The 24797-nt window shown below is 40.9% G+C and overlaps 1 protein-coding gene across 4 annotated transcripts in view; it reads left to right on the top strand.

Annotated features, from left to right (window-relative positions):
• Positions 1 to 1588: 1588 nt before the first annotated feature.
• Positions 1589 to 24797, top strand: part of Fmo3 (flavin containing dimethylaniline monoxygenase 3) — a 29971-nt gene continuing 6762 nt past the window's right edge. The window contains exons 1-8 of one of the 4 annotated variants that reach the window (XM_063272651.1): positions 1589 to 1618; positions 9116 to 9265; positions 10718 to 10855; positions 17719 to 17907; positions 18655 to 18817; positions 19534 to 19676; positions 20008 to 20207; positions 23342 to 23697. In XM_063272651.1, coding sequence (XP_063128721.1) covers positions 10724 to 10855; positions 17719 to 17907; positions 18655 to 18817; positions 19534 to 19676; positions 20008 to 20207; positions 23342 to 23697 — 1183 coding nt within the window. In that variant the 5' untranslated portion in view covers positions 1589 to 1618; positions 9116 to 9265; positions 10718 to 10723. Of the gene's footprint in view, positions 1619 to 2314; positions 2450 to 9045; positions 9266 to 10717; positions 10856 to 17718; positions 17908 to 18654; positions 18818 to 19533; positions 19677 to 20007; positions 20208 to 23341; positions 23698 to 24797 lie in introns of those variants that run through there. The other 3 variants (XM_039091127.2, XM_039091128.2, NM_053433.2) reach the window with 3 other exon arrangements.

Below are 24797 nucleotides of genomic sequence, written 5' to 3'. Positions count from 1 at the left end.
GAGTTTGAAGCCAGCTTGGTCTACATAGCAAGTTCCAGAACAGCCAGGGCTACACAGAGAAACCATGTCTCAAAAAAAATTTTTTTATTAACTTGAATATTTCTTATATACATTTCGAGTGTTATTCCCTTTCCCGGTTTCCGGGCAAACATCCCCCTCCCCCCTCCCCTTCCTTATGGGTGTTCTCCTCCCAACCCTCCCCCCATTGCCGCCCTCCCCCCACCAGTCTAGTTCACTGGGGGTTCAGTCTTAGCAGGACCCAGGGCTTCCCCTTCCACTGGTGCTCTTACTAGGATATTCATTGCTACCTATGAGGTCAGAGTCCAGGGTCAGTCCATGTATAGTCTTTAGGTAGTGGCTTAGTCCCTGGAAGCTCTGGTTGCTTGGCATTGTTGTACATATGGGGTCTCGAGCCCCTTCGAGCTCTTCCAGTTCTTTCTCTGATTCCTTCAACGGGGGTCCTATTCTCAGTTCAGTGGTCTGCTGCTGGCAAAACAAAAGATAGAACTGAGTTTCAAACCAGTTCTCTCTGCTCCTAAGTCATTTTCCTTTGAGTTTTCTGACATGGTCGTCATTTCATCCCCTGCATGGTTCCTCCTTCCATCGTTAAGCATGTATCATACTACACACTTGTATACCTTGAGCCTAACCCTGGCTCACATGGTGAGGGAGCTGTCAGTTTTAGGACTAAGCAGGTTACTGAAAGTTCTCTGCGTAGATGGAGTTTGTACCTACAGATAAAACCAACAAGATAGTTTTCTGGTAACTTCCTGTTTCCTGCATAACCTTCATATCCATCTGCCTGTTCATCTCATCCTTTGAGTCCACGCCTGTGATTTATTAGCAAGCTGAGACATGAAGGCTCCCATTAGAAACAAAATGTTTTGTGCTCTGTGAGAGTTGTTTGCCCAGCTTGGTTATCACCTGAGTTAAGAAGCTGTGATCATTTATCTCGACAAAAGAATGAGAGAATGAAAAACAGAACAATGGTATTTGATGAAGTTTCTTAAATGTAAGTGAGCTTGACTGAGGACAAACAGCTAAAAATGTGCCTCTTACACAGCACGGGGTCGCTGACCACTGACGGTAAAACAAGTCACTCAGCAAGAGCCTGCTGGGTGTTGAAGAAAATCTAAGTGAAGATAAAAGACATGATTCCTCCACTCTTCCAAAAACCTATGGCCTACTTTTAAGGTTGTTTATGCAGCCTTAACAATAATTAAATTGTTGATAGTGGGAAGACTGAAAACTCAGCTGTCAAAGTAAGTTAGGTCTACTCTTAAGCCTAATTCTCAGGCATGAAAAACTCATTTCACTGCGAACTAGAGATAACGTCACAGCTTCAATTCCAGCGTCAGAAAAAGCTGAATTACGTGCTTAGATGTGGTGCTTTTTGTTCTCAAATGAAAAGATCAAAGAACAGTTGAATATCCTCCAATACCTTCAGAAGCCAAGCCAGAAAATCAAGTTCACAAATGTACAATGTGACAGGACTTACATAAACATTGTACTCTGATCCTCAAATCAACTTGATTAATCAGTAGTGAAGCACACAATAAGAGTCAGCGTAACTTGTTTATTCCAACACAGCATTTTCACAAATTTGGAGCTTTTTAAGGTAATTCATACTATTTTATCTTTTAGGTAATAGCCTGTCTACATGGTTTTTGAACTACTTCTGGGTCAACAAATGATATATGTCCTCCCTTTGATGTCACTAGGGTTGGGAGAGATATTGAAATGGACTAACAACTAAGTCTTATGTTTTAAACATGAAATATTATTGTCAGAAAATTATGAGTAAAATTGAAAAACAATTTGGAGAGTAGACAATTATTCACTAGGCTGATATATAAAAATACATGTGTGTGTGCATGTACCTGTGTGTAAATGGATTATGGTAGGGTTAACTGTTATATCTCTCCCATTGGCCAAACTCTGTCCTACATCTTATAAATCTTTTTGTCCTCAGCACCTCCTTCAATGTTTGACACATAACACATGTTCACGAAATAGATATTAAACTGACAGGGCACAAATTGAATAAATCAATTAAGGTTCATTTTTTTTCTCTAAATGTAAAAATATAGTTGACCTATAAATAGTTCTCAGAGATAGCAAGATTTCTTCCCTTGGATACCTGGAAATCAGTAGGCATACACAGATTCCTTGTTATTTTTTCTTAATGCCAGGCAAGCAAAATTGGCACTTATGAACAACTATATTCTAGGAGGGATAAATATCCAGAAATTCCATTAGTTGGATCCCAGTCTCAATGCAGTATTGCTCTGTTGAGTGCTCAAAGTTCAAAACCCACAGTGACTCTGAGCCAGACCTTGTCTGAGGCATGAGTTCAGATTTTTACTGGCGTGTTAGCTCTGGAACGAAATGCTCCCATTCCATTAATCTTATCATCTAAGTTCTGGAACATTCCGTTTTCCTTTTCCTGGTAAGAATGTTTTTTGTGTTTTTTGCTCTGTTTGTTTGTTTGTTTGTCTGACCGTTATTCCTTCTGGGGTCTTTCATTCTTCCACATACGGGTCCCTTACTCAACAGGGGAAAGCACATTGACGAGTTGATGAATACGTGCATCCCAATTTTTCCCCTTCATAAGAGTTTATTATACACTCTATAAGTGTGCCTCTATGTGCTTGTTTACACATTCGGGAGAATATTCTAATCATTATTTATTTTTCTAATTAAGCTGTAATGGCTGTGTCTGCTTTTCATGCTACAAAAATCTTTCTGAGCCTTCTATTTCAGCTGTCATACATTATACAGTATTGCTTTTCAATGCCCACAGACTTTCTCTCAGGGAATTAAATAATTTACTCATTTCTCCAAAAATAAGCATTTACCAAAGACAGAGGTGTGGTTTCAAAAACATCAGCATAGATGAGGCTCATTACATGAGGTACGACCACCATAAAGTTTCAGTGACTTTATCGCAGGAACCACAGGGTGGCACTTTTCAAGATGCTCAAAGGGGGACAACTGCCAGGAAAATAACAACAACACTAAAAGTGCCACAACCGTCCCAAAGACATAGAAATAAACTTTTTTTCCTTTTTTCTTTATTAACTTGAGTATTTCTTATTTACATTTAGATTGTTATTCCCTTTCCCAGTTTCCTGGCCAACATCCCCCTAACCCTCTCCCTACCCTCCTACCTGGGTGTTCCCGTCCCCATCCTCCCCCCATTGCCGCCCTCCCCCCAACAATCACGTTCACTGGGGGTTCAGTCTTAGCAGGACCCAGGGCTTCCCCTTCCACTGGTGCTCTTACTAGGATATTCATTGCTACCTATGAGGTCAGGGTCAGTCCATGTATAGTCTTTAGGTAGTGGCTTAGTCCCTGGAAGCTCTGATTGGTTGGCATTGTTGTACATATGGGGTCTCGAGCCCCTTCAAGCTCTTCCAGTCCTTTCTCTGATTCCTTCAACCGGGATCCCGTTCTCAGTTCAGTGGTTTGCTGCTGGCATTCGCCTATGTATTTGCTGTATTCTGGCTGTGTCTCTGAGGACAGATCTACATCCGGTTCCTGTTGGCCTGCACTTCTTTGCTTCATCCATCTTGTCTAGTTTGGTGGCTGTATATGTATGGGCCACATGTGGGGCAGGCTCTGAATGGGTGTTCCTTCTGCCTCTGTTCTAAGCTTTGACTCGCTATTCCCTGCCAAGGGGATTCCTGTTCCCCTTTTAAAGAAGGAGTGAAGCATTCACATTTTGGTGATCCTTCTTGAGTTTCATGTGTTCTGTGCATCTAGGGTAATTTGAGCATTTGGGCTAATAGCCACTTATCAACGAGTGCATACCATGTGTGTTTTTCTGTGATTGGGTTACCTCACTCAGGATGATATTTTCCAGTTCCCTCCATTTGCCTATGGATTTCACAAAGTCATTGTTTTTCATAGCTGAGTGATAAATATTCGGTTGTGAAGATGTACCACATTTTCTGTATCCATTCCTCTGTTGAAGGGCATCTGGGTTCTTTCCAGCTTCTGGCTATTATAAATGAGGCTACTATGAACATAGTGGAGCATGTGTCTTTTTTATATGTTGGGGCATCTTTTGGGTATATGCCCAAGAGAGGTATAGCTGGGTCCTCAGGTAGTTCAATGTTCAATTTTCTGAGGAACCTCCAGACTGATTTCCAGAATGGTTGTACCAGTCTGCAATCCCACCAACAATGGAGGAGTGTTCCTCTTTCTCCGCATCCTCACCAGCATTTTCTGTCACCTGAGTTTTTGATCTTAGCCATTCTCACTGTTGTGAGGTGAAATCTCAGGGTTATTTTGATTTGCATTTCCCTTATGACTAAAGATGTTGAGCATTTCCTTAGGTGTTTCTCAGCCATTCAGCATTCCTCAGCTATGAATTCTTTGTTTAGCTCTGAACCCCATTTTTAATAGGGTTATTTGTCTCCCTGTGATCTAACTTCTTGAGTTCTTCGTATATTTTGGATATAAGCCCTCTATCTCTTGTAGGATTGGTAAAGATCTTTTCCCAATCTGTTGGTTGCCGTTTTGTCCTAACCACAGTGTCCTTTGCCTTACAGAAGCTTTGCAGTTTTATGAGATCCCATTTGTCAATTCTTGATCTTAGAGCATAAGCCATTGGTGTTTTGTTCAGGAAATCTTCTCCAGTGCCCATGTGTTCGAGATGCTTCCCCACTTTTTCTTCTATTAGTTTGAGTGTATCTGGTTTGATGTGGAGGTCCTTGATCCACTTGGACTTAAGCTTTGTACAGGGTGATAAGCATGGATCGATCTGCATTCTTCTACATGTTGACCTCCAGTTGAACCAGCACCATTTGCTGAAAATGCTATCTTTTTTCCATTTGATGGTTTTGGCTCCTTTGTCAAAAATCAAGTGCCCATAGGTGTGTGGGCTCATTTCTGGGTCTTCAATTCTATTCCATTGGTCTATCTGTCTGTCTCTGTACCAATACCATGCACTTTTTATCACTATTGCTCTGTAATACTGCTTGAGTTCAGGGATAGTGATTCCCCCAGAAGTCCTTTTATTGTTAAGGATAGTTTTAGCTATCCTGGGTTTTTTGTTATTCCAGATGAATTTGCAAATTGTTCTGTCTAACTCTTTGAAGAATTGGATTGGTATTTTGATGGGGATTGCGTCGAATCTGTAGGTCGCTTCTGGTAAAATGGCCATTTTTACTATATTAATCCTGCCAATCCATGAGCATGGGAGATCTTTCCATCTTCTGAGGTCTTCAATTTCTTTCTTCAGAGGCTTGAAGTTCTTATTGTACAGATCCTTTACTTGCTTTGTTAAAGTCACACCGAGGTACTTTATATTATTTGGGTCTATTATGAAGGGTGACATTTCCCTAATTTCTTTCTCAGTTTGTTTCTCTTTTGTGTAGAGGAAGGCTACTGATTTATTTGAGTTAATTTTATACCCAGCCACTTTGCTGAAGTTGTCTATCAGCTTTAGTAGTTCTCTGGTGGAACTTTTGGGATCACTTTTATATACTATCATATCATCTGCAAATAGTGATATTTTGACTTCTTCTTTTCCAATCTGTATCCCCTTGATCTCCTTTTGTTGTCTGATTGCTCTGGCTAGAACTTCAAGAACTATATTGAATAAGTAGGGAGAGAGTTGGCAGCCTTGTCTAGTCCCTGATTTTAGTGGGATTCCTTTAAGTTTCTCTCCATTTAGTTTAATGTTAGCGACTGGTTTGCTGTATATGGCTTTTACTATGTTTAGGTATGGGCCTTGAATTCCTATTCTTTCCAGGACTTTTATCATGAAGGGGTGTTGAATTTTGTCAAATGCTTTCTCAGCATCTAATGAAATGATCATGTGGTTTTGTTCTTTCAGTTTGTTTATATAATGGATCACGTTGATGGTTGTCCATATATTAAACCATCCCTGCATGCCTGTGATGAAGACTACTTGATCATGGTGGATGATTGTTTTGATGTGCTCTTGGATTCGGTTTGTCAGAATTTTATTGAGTATTTTTGCATGGATATCATAAGGGAAATTGGTCTGAAGTTCTCTTTCTTTGTTGGGTCTTTGTGTGGTTTAGGTATAAGAGCAATTGTGGCTTCATAGAAGGAATTCGGTAGTGTTCCATCTGTTTCAATTTTGTGGAATAGTTTGGATAGTATTGGTATGAGGTCTTCTATGAAGGTCTGATAGAATTCTGCACTAAACCCGTCTGGACCTGGGCTCTTTTTGGTTGGGAGACCTTTAATGACTGCTTCTATTTCCTTAGGAGTTATGGGGTTGTTTAAATGGTTTATCTGTTCCTGATTTAACTTCGGTACCTGGTATCTGTCTAGGAAATTGTCCATTTCCTGCAGATTTTCAAGTTTTGTTGAATATAGGCTTTTGTAGTAGGATCTGATGATTTTTTGAATTTCCTCTGATTCTGTAGTTATGTCTCCCTTTTCATTTCTGATTTTGTTAATTTCGACACACTCTCTGTGTCCTCTTGTTAGTCTGGCTAAGGGTTTATCTATCTTGTTGATTTTCTCAAAGAACCAACTTTTGGTTCTGTTGATTTTTAAAACTAACAAAATCTGAGAAAGCTAATCACTAAGCCTATCTAATTAAAAAAAAATGAAGTTTCAAGTTCAAGTTGAAATTAAAGGCTCAGCAGTACAGAATTATAAAAGTTGCTGTTAAATATGAGTAAGCAGAAAAACGGGGCACCCTAATAATGGAACAGTAGACAGGTGTCTTCTAATTCTAGTATAAAATTTAAAACATGGCTTGGGAGACATCTCAGTTGGTAAAATGCTTGCTTGGGAGCCTGAGAACCTGAGAATCCCTAGAATCTGTGTGGAAATAATCCAAGCATGTTGCTATACCTTTCTAATCCCAAAACTGGGATAATAGAGACAGGGAGATGCTTGGGGCTCACTGGCTACAGCACAGCTTATTCATTGAGCTTCAGGCCACTGAAAGACCTTTCCTCAAAAAGAGATGGGCAGTATTTCTAAGGATGACACCCAAGATGGTCCCCTTGGTACAGACATGTGTACACAACACACACACACACACACACACACACACACACACACACACACACACACACACACACATGCATACATCTCTTTTTGAGGAAGGGTCTTTCAGTGGCCTGAGAGCCCCAAGCATCTTCCTGTCTCCCTTACCCCAGTGTTGAAATTAGAAGATTAGCACCATGCTTGGATTATTTTCATATAGATTTGTGCATGCACAAATGAGTTTTAAAGATGTGCAATATTAGCTATTGAGGTATCAATAAAGTTTGAAGGCTGTGCTTATCTCTTAGGAGGTTTAAAGAGATTGACAGGACTGGATATTGCACCATCTTGACCTATTAACAGAGACCAACTCCACAATGTTTCTAGTCCATTTCTAGTATGGGCACTGCTCTCAGGATTCCTGATGATTTCTGATGGCCTGCAGGAGAACCTAAGAGATGAACCAGATGTCTCACCTACATTTTTTACCAGTGTCCAGATTCACATGTTGTTGCATGAATACAAACCAATGTGTCTTCGATCAAGACACTGTGTCACCATCATCCACACAGCAGCACAGCATTTGGCATGGCTTGGTAGAAAAGCAACAATGATGTGGTACAGCTAACTTTCCAGTCACAGGCATGGTGCACATTTTAAAACACATTTTGATAAACTATTTCCATGGAAATGAGGTGTGCATCTCTCTACCTTCCCATGCAATAGATCTCCCTCTGGAGCACGTGCTTTCTCTAAAAATCAAGCACATTCACAGATGGTCATTATTCTGCCTTCAGCTAATTTTTTTAACATGACTCAACACTGCCAGTATGTCCATTTTTTTCTACCCAGGCCAATCACTGTATAAATTCTCTGCTCAAAGTACAGGTGCTTTCTCCTGGTTTGGACTGTGAAGCCGTCCGTGACCATGCTCACACCGGAATGGCTCTTTTGGAAAGTACATACTCAACAAACTATGTCTCAATTTTTCAGAGAAATAAATAGTTGAATAAACCAGACAGTGGTGTGTACATTATATTACCAATGGAAAAACAAAGCGTATACAGTTACGTTTAAGAAGGCACCTTTGGTTAAATACTTTTTAAGTGCTGGTTTGTTCTCCAATGATTTCTGAAGAGTTGAGCTTTGCTCTGCTGGCTTCTTGACTCCTTGGGTAGAACACTCACTCTCCTGTGGCTACAACCATGTCCCTATCCCACTTTAACCAAGTGCCATACAGTTTTAGATGCCGAGACCTATGTCTGTAAGTAGACAGAGAGATTGATCGAGACAGAGATGAAAGTTCCGTGATAGTCTCCTGCCTGTCTCGCAAGAGTTCAGTGGACATCTCTTCCCCTGGAGGGCCACTAGGAGGATGAATTGTGTTGGCAGGAGACACCAAAGTCTTCCCTGTGGAATTCCTTTAACATACAGTTGTGAACTATAACTTTAAAGCTGCAGGAGACCCACAATACCCTCAGTGCTATTCATCTGAATAATATAGTTTTTCTAAATGAGGGCAAAGCCCATGACCACATCTAACCTACTTGTTATATCTGGGACTAGCAAGCCTAGGATGCTTCTTTTGTTTTGTTTTGTTGTTTTGTTGTTTGGTTGATTGGTTTTGTTTGATTTTTTTTAAATATTTATTTATTTTATGTATATATGAATACACTGTAGCTGTCTTCGGACACACCAGAAGAGGGCAGATGGTTGTGAGCCACCATGTGGTTGCTGGGATTTGAACTCAGGACCTCTGGAAGAGCAGTTGGTGCTCTTAATCGCTGAGCCATCTCTCCAGCCCTGATATTTTTTTTATAGAACAGAAATACCATCTTTGTTACTGGCCTATCTCAAATTGCGATTAATTTTCAATAGGATTTGGAAGGTTCACCATGAGCTACCACAAAAGGCCTACAAATAAAAAAAATTAAGGTAAACTTTAGGATTACACATAAAGAACTAGAATCTGAGCCTTAGCAACCTGGAAAGGCTGCCACCACTGAAGCAGGGACCAAGGAGTGAAACTGGAGGTTACTAATTCCTATAATAGGAAAGCAGATCTGAATGACCAGAGAGGTGGCCCAAAGACAAGCATGTCACTGCAGCTGGAGTTTGTGCTCTCTTGCTACAGGATGAAGGATTACCCCTTTAAGAGAAGCTCCTCCCTGTTCCAATGACACTTCTGCACACAGAAACATACAAAGTGCCCAGCATTTTCTCTTTCAGACTTTGAAGAAGACTAGGGGTTTAGACACAGAGAAGAAAGGAAGACAAATAAAAGGTAAAAATTTTTTTAAAAATCTATTACAAAGGGATGAGGGGGGATAGTCTTGTGCATGAACGAGAAAGTTACATGGAAGAGGGCCAGGTGGGTGAATGGAGTTGAGTGGCTCTACATTCAGTGTGGCAACAGTGAACAGATCATGTCCTTCAGGAAGTCGTCAGGTTTTTCTTTCTCCTGGGGATCGTCCAACGTGATTCTCAACATCTAAGTATTTTGTTTGCAGAGCTAGGGAATTTTGCCTAAAAAGAAGGGTAGAAAAGTAGTGGTAAATCGTAAGGATAGGACAAGATTGGGAACATGATTCTCTCAGAAGAAGGTGAGGTGGAGAATGAGTAAGAGTGGCAAGGATTTGCTTTAAGGCAATTATTTGACTTTTGTTCAAGAAGGAAAAAAGTGGCCTCCCAAAATACTGAGCTATAGGCGTTACCAGTCTTATGTCAAGTAAAATAGATATAAGCATGCATGTATGCCATATGTATATGTGTGCATGCATTTATGTATGTGCATGTATGTACATGTGTGTACGTGTGTGTGTGTGTGTGTGTGTGTGTGTGTGTGTGTGTGTGTATTACCTATGAAGATTCAAGCACCAAAGAACCAATGGTGTAGTTAGGCCTATGAGGGCTGCATCTATATTGACTACACACAGGCTTCTTTTTTCCCTCCTTTGATACTATTCTTTAAGTGATACAGCAAGAGAAGTAATTTGACAGAATTGATAATATTATGAATTATAAGTAAGGAATTCTAAATAATGCAGAGATGAGTGGAAGGATACAGGAAGATTCCATGCATTAGACAAAAGTGCTAGACCATTTATAGAAGGGACTTGAGCATCTGCAGATGATCATGAAACCAACCCTCTCACAGAGAGAGGCCATCACACATCTATACATATATGTTGGTTTGCTTTATCCACATATAAACCTTTGTGTGGTGGTGGTGGTGGTGGTGGTGGTGGTGGTGGTGGTGGTGGTGGTGGTGTGTGTGTGTGTGTGTGTGTGTGTGTGTGCATAATTTAGCTGTGAATGTGCGCTGTGGATGAGTATTTGCATAGCTTAGTTGTGACTCTGTTAATTTGGGGAGCTGACTGAAACTAAAATAATATACTTTGCTTTCACATGCTCCTGTCCATGGGTGAACATGCCCCCCCTTACACACACACACACACACACACACACACACACACAATTTTAAAACATGAATTTGTGAAAGGTAGTGTTTGTAATTCAGATCACAAATCTCAAGATTCCGGGTGACTTTGTTCAGATGCTTTTTTGCTAAGAATCAGAAAAGTACAAAATGTGCTTTGATGACTAACGGGTGTTCCGAACTACTCTGTAAATGTTTTCTTGCATGCTGAAGTAAAATTTCTCATTAAACCAAAAATCAATACCAAAACAAGTTCTCAGAAATGACCCTGGAAGCGATTTCTGCACCTCTCCGCAGGCCACCATGAAGAGGAAAGTGGCCGTCATTGGGGCTGGTGTCAGTGGTCTGGCTGCCATCAGGAGCTGTCTGGAAGAGGGACTGGAGCCCACGTGCTTTGAGAGGAGTGATGATGTTGGGGGCCTGTGGAAATTTTCAGTGAGTGGGGCATCTGTGCAACAGGCAGGGAAGGGGCGGGGCATCTTGGCAAGGAAAGGGCTGGGCATCTGTACAACGGGTGGGGTGCTCAGGCCTGCCTAAGTGGTGATTGTGATTCCTGTCTGGATTGGATCCCACAAACTTCAGTGTGGAAACAAATCAGAAATAATGTTCTTGGGAGTGAGCAGAAAATCTGATAAATCATGAATAAGATCACTTGGAGATAAAAATCCATAGTCAAGTACTAGGTAAGTTTATGTAATACAGATATGTGTCTTCCTTATTTAAAAGCAGCCAGGTAGGGCTGGGAGATGGCTCAGTGAGCAAAGTGCTTAGCCCCATAAGCATGAGGATCTGAGTTTGAGTGCCACAACAACAACAACAACAACAACAACAACAACAACAACAACACATAAAAATTGGATGCACACTTATGATACTATGTGGTAAGGCAAAGCCAGATTACCATCTGGCTGGCCGGTCTAGCCACTGAGCTCATGTTCCACGAGAAATCCTACCTCACCCAATAAGGTGGGAAGTGAAGAAAGCATCTAGGATATCAACCTCTGGCTTCAACATATGCACATTTGTCGTGTAAAAATGATCAGTGTCTTAAGTGTGAGCTTGCAAAGGGTCGCGCTAGCAATTTAGACCACAAACCTCAATTTCTGAGGTGAATTTGGAAAACAGCTTTGGCATGAATCAATCGTCTACAAATGGGTATTTCCGGGTTCTGTATTCTGTTCCACTGGTCCGTGTGTCTGGTTTTGTTCCAGTACTGGGCTGTTTCGGTTTCTTTAACTTTGTAGTATACTTTGGAGTTAGGTAATGTGATCTCGGGGCTGGGGATTTAGCTCAGTGGTAGAGCGCTTACCTAGGAAGCGCAAGGCCCTGGGTTCGGTCCCCAGCTCCGAAAAAAAAAAAAAAAAAAGGTAATGTGATCTCTTCCAACTTTGGTTTCCTGTTTGTTTATTTGTGGTTGAGTTTGGTTGGTTTGGTTTGGTTTGGCTCAAACCATGTATATTTGTAGTCTTCTTTACTTCTGGAGGAATTTCAGGACTTTCCCTCTCATTCTTTGAAGAATATAATTGGCATGTTGGTGGATTGAATAATAACATGCATTAAACCTGTAAACACCAAGGGTAGTGTGGTCACAGTAACGTTCATTCTTCCTATCTATAAACGTCAGAGGCTTCTCCATTTGCTGACACCTTCTTTATTATCTTTCAGCAGAGTTTACAATCTTCATGGAGAAGTCTTTCACTTCTTTAGTTGAATTTATTCCTTTCTAGTTTTTTTTTCGGGAGGTGTTGTTTTGTTTTTGTTTGTTTATTTGTTTATTTGTTTGAAACTGGGGCTCTCTACATAGCCCTGGTCCTGGCTGACCTGAAACTCCCTATGTAGAACAGACTGAACTCAAACTCATAGAGCTTTGCCTGCCTCTGCCTCCCAAGTGCTGGGATTTGAAGCATACACCATGCCCAGATCCTTTGTACTTTTGTACTAATTGTGAATTGGGTTCCTTTTATATCTTTGTCTTTATTCCATTAGTTATAGAGGGGGAAAGATAACCTCTTTGGTAAATGGCACTGAAAAAAACTGGATATTAAAAAATAGAAGATTAAAACTTGACCCTAATCTCTCCCACACATATGTACACAAAGATAAAGCAAAATTGGATGAAAGACCTAACTTTAATATCTAGAACTACAAAACTAGAAGAAAATGGGGAAAGCACTTCAAGATAATAATACAGACGGAAAAGATGATAGATATGACTTCAGCAGTGCAGGAGAGGGCAGGCAAACGGATGAAGTCCGTGTGGTACAGAGGCTGAATGGAAGAGTGCCCCACCTTCAAAAGAATAATATCCCATTATTTTCAGTGAAGCAGATGGAAATGGAAGTCATTGCGTTAAATGAAACAAAATGTGTTCTTAAGCAACTAACTGTGTAGTAGTACCAAAGGCTAGGAAAGATGAGAAATGGAGAAGATAGGAGTTTAGATAGCAGGCACCCAAATACAAGCGGATTGAAGTCATAGGACCTATACTATAGTTTATCATAACCAATTATGCATTTCAAATAACTACAAGAGATTCACCCAAGCACTGCAAACACAACGTGATGACAAGGGATACGGAAACCTAGTTTCTTAGTCCGACCAATACATATTGTGCCTATGCACTAAAGCATCATAAATACTCAAAATACTCACAATTATTCTGTGTTAACATATGATTTCTAAGTGCTCTGGTTTAAGCATTGCACAATACATCCATGTATATAATTTCTATGTGATAGCCTCCAAGTTAGTATAATTAAAGTAGTGATTAATACAACAAAAAATATTTATGTCTAGAACACAAAACACATTTGATGTATTAACATATGCAGAAAGTACTTATATGTATTTTAAATTGATAACAATGTAAATCACTCATAAAATCTCTCCATTCTTGCTTCCTCCAACAAACACATTTTGCATTACTGATACAATATTTATTTTTTCTATATTGTGTATGCATTAACAAGTATTGGGTAGCCATTGTTTTTGTTTGTTTGTTTTAATTTATTTTATTTTTAAGATTAAAATATAATTACATAGTTTCCCCTCTCTTTCCTCCCTCCCCATCTTCCCCTCCTTGATCTTTTTCTCTTTTTGATTGGTTGTTATTATATATACTCCTAAATATAACCTACTCATTATAATGCTTTTGGTCTTTAAGTATTTTTATTTTAAAATACTTCTTTGGTATTTATACAAGTTTACCATTTACTAATGAGAAAAAATATGTACTAAATAACAGTAATAATACTAACAATATCAAAAATGCTAATCTGGGGCTGGAGAGATGGCTCAGTGGTTAAGAGCACTGACTGCTCTTCCAGAGGTCCTGAGTTCAAATCCCAGCAACCACATGGTGGCTCACAACCATCTGTAATCAGATCTGAAACCCTCTTCTGGTTTAAAGACAGCTATGGTGTACTCATATAATAAAAAAATCTTTAAAAAATGCTAATCTGGGAACATGGGTCATTTGATAGGGTTTACAAATTGGTACAAATCAGAGCATATTCAGAAGCCTTAGGTTGGATTCCTGGCACCATAAAACTGGTCATAGTGGCTCACCCATCTATCTCAACATTCAGGGGGTGGAAGCAAGAGGATCTGGAAGTTCAAGACAGTTCTCAGTTACACAGTTTCAGGTCAGTTTGAGGTCCTGTCAAGAGAAGGAGCTAAGAGAGGAGAGATTAGGGCAAAGAAGGGATGGGGAGGGGAGGGAAATTTTAAAAAGCAGTTTACAAGATTTGAGTATGGAACTTTCTTCTTACAATACCCCAAACTACCAAGAGGGCAGTAAAGGACAGCAGAGAACACACTTTAAAGTTCCTTGATGTCATTTGTCTTCTTATCCTAAGGAGCCAATCATCAGATGTGCATGTATGTGCTCATTACGTCATTCCTTAGTTCCTGGGATCTAGAGTGCTTACTGTGTAAGGGAAAGCGTTTGGGGCTAAAGCTAAATTAGAAATCTTGAAGTGGAGAGATTTCCCTGGAGTATGTGGGCTGTCTGGAAATGCCATGTTGAGTTCCCTCCTATGAAGGGAAGGGAGATGTACAAGAGACAGAAGAGAAACGGTGCTACGTTTTGTTAATGATCTTGAAAATGGATGTAGAATCCACCGGTCAATGAAGGCAGATACGTTTGACACTGAAAAGCTGCTGTGCACTGAGATAGGCAAGGAGTGGGTTCTCCCCGTAGACTCTGGGGTGAGCATATCCTGCTGACGGCTTGTCCGGGCTTCCGTTGCTGGCCTACGGAAATGGAAGAGAAAAAGATTATATTTCTTTAGTTGATCACATTCGTAGCAATCCATTACAGGAGCCACAGGAAAAACATATTTGGCTATTCAGCTTTTCCAACTCTTTTACCAACATGAGATAGGTTAAGATTACAAATGAGGCCAAGAATAGGTGTCACTCAAGCCACTAGGAGTTGGCAGCCACAGACAAGTACTCACTTGAGGCTAATAATAAAATTATATTAATTTTACATTTTTGTTGCTTTTGGCTTTTAACATCGGCATTTTACATTCTCAACATTTGTTTACCCTTTATAGGAACATAAACATTACTCAAGTGTTAGAAACTATATGTTCAAAGAGCTTGCTGCTTTGTACTTTTGTTCTACACAACCCTGTGCTTGTTGGGTTCTTATTCCAAGGCCAAACTGATATACTGCTGTCCCCTACTGCTTGCCCACAGAGAAAGTAACCTACTGACCAGGACACAGATTTAGCTAAAGTTTTTGTTTCCCGGAAGTGCCCCACTCAGCAATCAATCAGTAAATTGCATTGACTTACAAGAAGTTTAATAACTATAGGCTCTTTTTTCTACACACAATTGTTTTTTATTAATTTTTTATGATTTGAGAAAGGTATACATGTATTTAGTGTATCTCGATGTCCCACTTCAATTTCTCACTCCAATTCCCCTCTCCCCAGCCCCAGACACATTGCCTTTTCTACCTTGTGCCATATATAAGTGATATATATGTTTATTTTACTGAACTGAGTTCAATTAGTGCTGCCTATGTGCTTATGGGTGTGAGTCATCCACTGGAGCTTGGGAAATGTACCAGTAGCCACATTCCATAAGAAAAGTAATTCTAGCCTGCATGGCTCTGCGCTCAGTCCTCTGTGCGTGTGTTATGGTGGTTAGCTTGGTATTTTGTGGGGCTCCTATCAGTGGGAGTGAGTGTATCTCGGACTCTTCATCTGCTCCTGTGACACTTTTCCTCCCGCTAAGTTGCTTTACCCAGCCTTGCTATGAGGGTTTGTGTCCAGTCTTATGTTGATACCCCTTGGGAGGCCTGGTTTTTTCTGAAGGAAAATGGAGGATGCATGGATCTGGGGAAGAGGGGTGGTGCACAGGTGGAAGGGTCCTTGGAAGGGTGGAGGGAGGGGGAAAATAAGGTTGGGTTGTACGGAGAAAGGAAGAAGAGAGAGAGAGAGAGAGAGAGAGAGAGAGAGAGAGAGAGATCTTCCTCCCCCAGCAGCTGTTAACTGATTAACAGCCACTATTTTCTCAACTTGGAGTGAGACCTCAGGAGGCCCCTCCCTGGTCCATGTTTAAATTTTTAACTGGCTTAATCTTGGGCATGCCCTATGCAGGTAACCACAGCTACTCTGAGTTAATGTGTGCAGCAGCCAGGTCCAGAGGACATCTTCCCTCAGTGCCCTTCTGCATACTCTAGTCCTTATATTCTTTCTGCCCTTTTCTTTTACAATGGTCCCTGAGTCTGTCCCACCTACAGCCACATATTTCTACTTGCACGTCCATGTTAGTGCTTAAAACATTTCAGATATGTGATTTTCAAGTTCAGAGGTTCTATGCAAACTAATTTTTCCTTAATCCCTTCCTCTTTCCTTGCTATATAATTTCTATCAAGCTTCCTAAACTCGTTAGAAGCTGCAAATCTCTTCACCTGCTCAAATGGTCATTCAGACTAGCCAGGTGCATGAGTCACGTGAACAACAGAAAGCTTGGATCCCTTTTCAAGGTCACGTTCTCTTTTTGACGAAAAAACAACAGCTAATCTGTCACTTGACAATAAGCAAATATCAGTCTTACTAGTGATACCGATTGGTATGATGTAATGTCCCAGTTTACTGAAAGGTCATAATCCGGGCACCCATCAGCTTTGAGTTACACGAAATCTAATGAGAACTTTCTAATGGTCTACATGTTTCTCCACTTGCAACCATCCATGGAGATCTGTAGTTTAATCTTTCGTCACAAAATTTAAGGTCAAATCTAGCTGGCATACTGATTTATTGTTTACAGGGCTGCTGAAAAAGATGGATATTTCATCTAGACCTATAGAGCACTCAAAGCGTGCCTTGAAGATTTCAGAGGGTCAAGTTTCATCTCTTTTATTAATGGTCTTTACAGTATTTTTCTCTTAGTTTAATGTCTTGGGCTGAGAAGATGGTTCAGTCAGTAAAGTGGTTTGTAGTCCCAGCACTGGGAAGCAGAAGTGAAGGATTCTGGGAGCTCTCTTGCTAGCTAGCTTAGCCTTCTCAGTGAGTAGATGGCACTTATGGAGCACACATTTGAGATTGGTCTAAACACACACACACACACACACACACACACACACACACACACACACCATTCTATATTTACTGTTACTTGAGAGACATTTGAAACTCCAGGCCAACTAAACCAAATTCTGAAGGAGTAGCGTCTAATTCTGAATTGCAGTTGGGAAGTTTGTTTCCATGACTGGTTGGTTTTCTAGATTTCTAAAAGTTAAAACTCCATTACCTGCATAAATGTGGGCAGGCAATGCCCATAAATTCAATATGCTTGGTTCAGAAAAGGTACAATTCAGAAAGGTTCAGAAAGTGTACAATTAATTTTAGAAGATTAGGTTTTTAAATGCTCACATTTGCAAGTCTTATAAATAGTGTCAATTACCTGTCTCTGTCTTTACAAATCAAGTTGACTAGTACTGGCTGGGGCAGGTTAGTTGGTGACACAATGAAATCCTGTAAAGTTGAACTATGAAAACCTCTATCACCATATGTTATAGAAATAAGAGTGCTAGTTGCATTTTTCTAAAAGGAAACAAAGAAGTTCCCCTTAGAAAACAAACCACGTTGAGTATATGCTCCCATACCCTAAATGACCTTGAGAAAGTGCTGTGGTCAGCACCCATTATTTATTCATCAGCTTATCAGAGCCAATCCATGGTTAAAGATCAACTCAACTTACTACAGTGACTTGGAACTGAATATGGACCAGACGCATCCCCTGATTTACCAACTTTCTTCCATCTGAACTGCCATTCACAGGACCACACAGAAGAGGGCAGGGCCAGCATTTACCAATCGGTCTTCACCAACTCTTCCAAAGAAATGATGTGTTTCCCAGACTTCCCCTATCCCGATGACTTTCCTAACTTCATGCATAACAGCAAGCTCCAAGAATATATCACTTCATTTGCCACAGAAAAGAACCTTCTAAAATACATACAGTTTGAGGTAAGATGTCATCAGAAAAGTAGCTTCAGACATTGTGATGAGGAAGTCTGAGACTACTGCTCTATTCACACATTTATATATTTATATATTTATATAATTTGTATATTTGTCTGTTCGTTTATTTATTTATTTATCCTGGAACTCACTTCGTAGACCACACTGGTCTTGAACACACAGAGATCCTTTTGCCTCTGCCTCTTGAGTGCTGGAATTAAGGCTGTGGGCCACTGTGCCCAGCCCCTTTAACTTTCTCTAATTGTAGATTTGTGAACACTATCTTTTCCTCAGGAATCTATCAGAAATATGCAAAGCATGATCATGTGCAGTTCTTAGATCAAAATAGCACCAACTCAGTAACAAAGAAATAGATACAAGGTATCCATGGGTTTGTAAATTTATTGGCTCCATTTTCTAAATAATCATGTGTCCAAAAGAAATTTAGTGAAAAAATATAAACTACTTAGAACTGGATATCAATGAGACTTTTTTGGGCAAGGCGTAGAAAGCCATACTTTTGTGAGACCATAAACTTAACCATTTGCAGTAAACAATAAAAATTATTTTAAAACAAGGCAAAAAAGAATACACACACTATATTAATGTATACATACATATATAATCTAATGTTTTCATTTCTTCCAAGGGACTTTTGAATTTCCTTAAGAGGTAATTTACTAATTGAGTAATTTTATTAAGACCAATCTAGAATTACAATATTTAAGAAGGCTTTCTCTCTGTATTCCTTAGACACTTGTAACCAGAATCAATAAATGTCCTGATTTCTCAACCACTGGCAAATGGGAAGTTACCACTGAAAAGAACAGTAAAAAGGAAACAGCTGTCTTTGATGCTGTAATGATTTGTTCTGGGCACCATGTATATCCCCATCTACCAAAAGACTCCTTTCCAGGTAAGGCCGAGACTTAGGAAGCCACCTACACATCTGTCAAGAATAAACCTGCCAGAGGTGCCCATTTTAGTGTGTTTACTGCTGCTAGTAACAGAATACCTGGCATTAAGACACTGTAAAGGAACTAAGTTTATTTGCCTCATAATTACAGCCACTAGAAAGTCTGAGCAGCATAGTGCTAGCAATCTCGCTAGGCCCCTCTCCCACCGCAACACACACACACACACACACACACACACACACACACACATACACACACACCAGTTGACTCACAGCCTGATGAAGCAATGGAAAAAGAACAGGTCAGCTCCAGCAGGTGAGGATTACTATGTGAGGTGGGCTGCTAGCGGGCTTCAACACCAAGGTTTGCTCTTACTTAGAACAAAAGAGTTACGCTCTCATGTAACTAAACCCCCCTATCATCCTTTTGTAAGTGATGTCCTAAATGACCAAATCACTCCCCAGTTGTCTTCACCTCTTACAGGTTTATATACACTCCTCAGTTCCACTATGTTAGGGACCAAGCTGGCAGTACCCGTACCTCTGGGCTTAAGCCACCTCCAATCCATGGTAATGTCTTCTTAATTAGACTACAAACAGTCAAACTAAAACACTGTATTAGGATCATCATTGAATTGTCTTATTCCGTGACCACTAAAGTTGCTTTATTTTAATGGAAATCAAATTGTTTCACATGCTTCCCGCTTTTCACTCAGGTCTGAACCGTTTCAAAGGCAAATGCTTCCACAGCAGGGACTATAAGGAGCCAGGAACATGGAAAGGAAAACGAGTCCTGGTGATTGGCCTGGGGAACTCAGGTTGTGACATCGCTGCGGAACTCAGTCACGTGGCTCAGCAGGTACGGTATCCCGTGCGCTCCACCGACAATCTTAGCGGAACAGAACCTGTTACTTGGAAGCTGTGCTGTGGAATGGGATGGCATGGGAACTCCAAGTGATACTTAGTACACCTCAGCATCCTCAGTAGCAAGTGGGGCTTGAAATGGCTTTATAGGTATCACTGGTGATGCTTCCTACCCAACTTCTTGAGACACTTGATGCCTCATGTGTGTCTGATCAATTCCTCTAAAGATAGTGGACTTAAGGTTGAAGTTATAACTGAGACTCTTCGACAAGTGGTTCTATACTTCTGGGTTTCCAGTCTGTTTGTTTGTTGTTTTGTTGTTTCAGGTCATCATAAGCTCCAGAAGTGGTTCTTGGGTGATGAGCCGGGTCTGGAATGATGGCTACCCTTGGGACATGGTGGTGATCACACGATTTCAAACATTTCTCAAGAACAACTTACCCACAGCCATTTCTGACTGGTGGTATATGAAGCAGATGAACGCAAGATTCAAGCATGAAAACTACGGGTTGATGCCTTTAAATGGGTAATGGGGACTGCCAATTTGGTTTCTATATCAACAGTCCTTGATATGTGTTATAATCTCAAAACAACTCAGAAATATTCGTGAAGTAATCACACCTCATGTATCAAAGGAAAAAGAACTGCAAATATTGAGACCAATTTCCTCACATGTTCCTTACTAGATTTGTACATCTAGAATGTTAGGTAATACTAAAGCAACCGGTTCCCACAGTAGCAGCTATAAAAATAAACTTGTTTTATAACTTCATATATTACCAGAGCCTTACCTGGTCTCTCCTTTAGGCTCTGACATATATTATAACACGTACCCTCACAAGTATGAAGAGGGCTCTGTTTGTTCTCCTGCTTTTCAGGAAAAAAAAAAACCCTGAAGTATAACAGAATTAATAGTCTTACCAAAGTCCCACATCCAGGAACTGAAAACAACCTTCAGCACAAACCCAGATCTAATTCCAGGTCTTCTGTTCTTTATCCACTTACTCTGTGGCCTCATGCTTAATGCCAAAGCTGATGCTCACAAGATAACTTCCTCTCTTCTCAGCCCCTTCAAAGAGTGCTCTCCCTGAACAAGACCCGCCACAAACAAGTCTAGCATCCCCAGTTTTCTCCTTAATTTTTTGCTACAACTCTCTTAAGCCTGCTCCATAAGAAATGATTCCCACATTGGATACAAATCCCAAATTAATTAACTAAGCTAATGTCGATGAAATATTTACTACGTCAGATCCTAAGTTAAGTCTTTGTGGACACATCAGTGTCTGAAACTAAGAAAATCATGCCCTAGTGGAATACACTTGTAAACAGCAGTATGCTTAGGAGAAGGCTGTATGTTGATGTGTTAGGTAGAACACAATGAACAAAAGGGTGATGGAAAATGCCATCAGTACAGTTCAGTTTTCAATGAAGTCCTTGAATTAGGCCTCAGAGGAAAGAGAACCTTTTAAAGGAAATCTCTAACAGAGATTCGTGAAAGAACTGCAAGGCTATCTAGGGAAGAGGGTTATAGAGGATACAGTCAGGGCCTCCCTTCAGAGTCGGGGTGGCATAATCAACAAGCAGTGTGAGCTTCTTTTCTTGGAGGGAAGAGGTGAGCATGGAAAGGAAACCAGAGATATGGAAATATCCAGTTGGTATTGCATCTTATAGACCTTGTGAGAGCCTGGCTTTTACACCAAAGGCAACAACAAGCCAAACATCTAAGACTCTTAGGGCCAACACTGGGGATACTTTAGCTGCACTAGTCATCATCATTCAGTGAGAGGCAGCGTGTGGACTGAAGTTCAGTAAGACCAGTTCACACACTTTTGTCGGAAATGGGGTACAGTGCATACCCAGCATGTAGGTGGCCATCATTTCAATCCTAGCTACCAAAAATTGTGTTTCAAAAATATTTGTCGAAAACCAATATGACAGAGATCGGTGTCCAGGAGTAGGACCTACCATCAGTGTTCATACATAAGATTCCCGTTAGGGGGTTGGGGATTTAGCTCAGTGGTAGAGCGCTTGCCTAGGAAGCGCAAGGCCCTGGGTTCGGTCCCCAGCTCCGAAAAAAAAAAAAAAAGAACCAAAAAAAAAGATTCCCGTTAGACATGATAAAGGACGTGATAGCGAGAAGAGCTTCAAGTGTATCTTTAAAACTTTTGATGGGAGAAAGAACGGAGTTGGTGTTTACTGGGATACAGAGGCCTCTGGGACGAAGAGAGGTTTAGCTTTGTCCACATCAAAACTAAGATGCTACAATGATGAAAAACTATGCTGAACGGCTGTGGAACACACAGTCGGAAAAGGGGCTCAACCCTCATGCCCTCTCTTGAAGGATGAATGTAGGTGCATTAGGCAAACAGACCAAGGGCTGAGTTCTGGGGTATACGCTATTCGTTCACTAGTGAGGTGGGAAAGGAACCATCAGCAAGACACACACACACACACACACACACACATACACACACACACACACACACACACACACACATGCACACACATGCACATGGGCACACAGAGACAGACAGACAGACAGACACAGAGACAGAGATGCAGGAGTTTTTTAGGAAAGGAACTAAGAGAAAACGATGGTCTTTGAAGATATATAGTATTTCAACTAAGCCAACAGTTACAGTTCAGCAAGATAAGAGAGATGGACCATTGCACTTAGCAGCTGTATTCCGACAGCCTTGGAAAAAGCAGTGTCAGTGAGGTTGGAATGCTTAGAGACTGGCGTTTTAATGAGTTTAATACAAGTGGCAGGAAGGAAGTGCAGTTGAGTCCAACCAGAACATCCAATTGCTCTCACTTTCTCAGTTTCTTCTCCAGAGGAATTCTCCTAAAGTTTCTTTCCATAACTATCTTAGCCATACCATAACAAAGCTGTTTCCTTCCATGCCATTCAAGTTCAGGATGATCTGCATGCATAAGGATTTTATTGTCCTAAAATAAGGATCTCTTTTCGAATCTCCAAGGGCCAGGGCTTCAGGCTGTTTCCCCTTCTTCTAGCCTTATCTAAGGTCCCAGGAGCGCCTGCCTTGGCCCAAGTTGCGCAGTTCCTCCATCTGGCTCCCATCTCACTGCTCTATGAAAACAAACCCTGCTGTAGCTTTCTTATTTTTTTTCTTTCACGCACCCAAGTCTATCTTACCATGGCCAGTTTGGAAAGTAAGAATAGAGGTTAACGTTGTCAGCATTTTATCTGTGCTACAAATAACAACATTCTTCCTATTATTTAGATCTCTCTGTGAGCTAAGATAGATGATAGTGACATTCCAGGAGAGAGAAAAAGAGGCAAAGGGAATTTAAGAGCACTTAGTCCCCACACTTTTATGTGTAATAAGAAGCAGTGGGAGACTTTAGATGCCAGGTCCCTTACATTAGAACTCCTCTAGACAAACACTCTGCTAGTAGCAGGGAATGGGTGTTCATTTTGAGATTTGGAACAAGCCAAATGGATGAAAGGAATGAGCCAAAAGCAACTCTTACTTCTTACATGCCTCGTGTCTGTTTTATTCCTCTCATGCATTAGTGATATTCCATACCTTTGGGAAAGCCCTTTGATGGTTTGTTCCTTCTTTAACAGCTTGTATAGAGACTAAGGCAATGTGGAAACATTACTGTTACAATGACCAGTCTCTGCTCTCCATACAGAACACTCAGGAAGGAGCCTGTGTTCAATGATGAGCTTCCAGCCCGCATCCTGTGTGGCACTGTGTCCATCAAGCCTAATGTGAAGGAGTTCACAGAGACCTCCGCTGTGTTCGAGGATGGGACTGTGTTTGAGGGCATTGACTGTGTCATCTTCGCCACAGGCTATGGTTATGCCTACCCCTTCCTGGATGACAGCATCATCAAAAGCAGAAATAATGAGGTCACCTTGTACAAAGGCATCTTCCCTCCTCAACTAGAGAAACCAACCATGGCAGTGATTGGCCTTGTCCAGTCCCTGGGTGCTGCCATCCCCACAACCGACCTGCAGGCACGCTGGGCAGCACAAGTAATAAGAGGTAAGTGGGCCGAAAATATTCATTGATGGAGTCTAATGAGAATATTTTTCAGAGTCTAAGCTATAATCCTAATTACAAGGAACCTATCAAGCTTTGAGGATCTGTAACTCTAATTCCATTGGTGCTATACTCTATATGCAATTTGAAATCTGTGTCACTGGGTTATCATATGCAATAATGAGAGATTATTAGGAGATTTTTGCTACTTGTGCTTTCTAGGAGCTGACAATTACCTGAGTCCCTTCATTAGACAAGAACTCCAAGAGTTCTTGGTCCTAACTGCATGACAACTTTATTAAATTGTGATTTCAAACTTACTAGAATGACTTCACTTGAAATGGGGATAGGGAAGTAGAGTTCCAGGCCAGTATCCAGCCAACCTCAGATATCTACATCCATGGAGAGTGCACTTTCTGGGAAGGTGGTGGTTTTCCTGTGCTCTTTTCTTCTCTGCAGTGTGTTCTGTTGGTTAAGGACAAGCAGTTGTCGATTCCAGACAGGAAGCACGGGGTGTGAGAAAGGTTTAACCCCTAAGATATGAGGCTACATGTTATTCACATTTTCAAAGGGAAAATCAAAGGATATACTTGTTTGGGGTCGGACAAGGAAGGCAGCCCAGAGCTGGGATCAGAGCCACAGTAATGTCTGAATGAAGGACCCAGCTGTGGGAAACCACAGATCATAAGAGCCAAACTAAAGAAAGACAGAGATGCCAAAGTACATTGCGCAAAGTTTAATTGAACCTTAAACTATGAAAACTTCATGACAAGGGAGTTTTAGCAAAGCGGGCTCCTTTCGAAGCCATAGTTGAGGTTTCTAGTACTACTGTGACTTACAGGACTTAGGCACACCCTGTCATGTCAAAGCCTTAGAATATGCCACCGTACACCCCAGTCAGGCCACCAGGCTGTCTCCCATAGCAGTATGTTCCAGCTCAGGAGTGACCCCCCCTGAGTGCCTGCTCAGACAAAGATTGGAGGTGATCTCAGAAGTAAAAGTTGCTCCAGCAAAGCAGGAGCAGCCACTCAGACATCAAATTCCATCTCAGGGAGGCTGGAGCTAAAGGAAGGCCACTAATCCTCCGTCAGGACAATAGCTGT

The sequence above is a fragment of the Rattus norvegicus genome, chromosome 13, assembly GCF_036323735.1.
Source record: "Rattus norvegicus strain BN/NHsdMcwi chromosome 13, GRCr8, whole genome shotgun sequence".
In the NCBI taxonomy this organism is placed as follows: domain Eukaryota; kingdom Metazoa; phylum Chordata; class Mammalia; order Rodentia; family Muridae; genus Rattus; species Rattus norvegicus.
The sequence above is the reverse complement of the archived record's forward strand: the minus strand, read 5'-3'. Positions and strand labels throughout refer to the sequence as shown.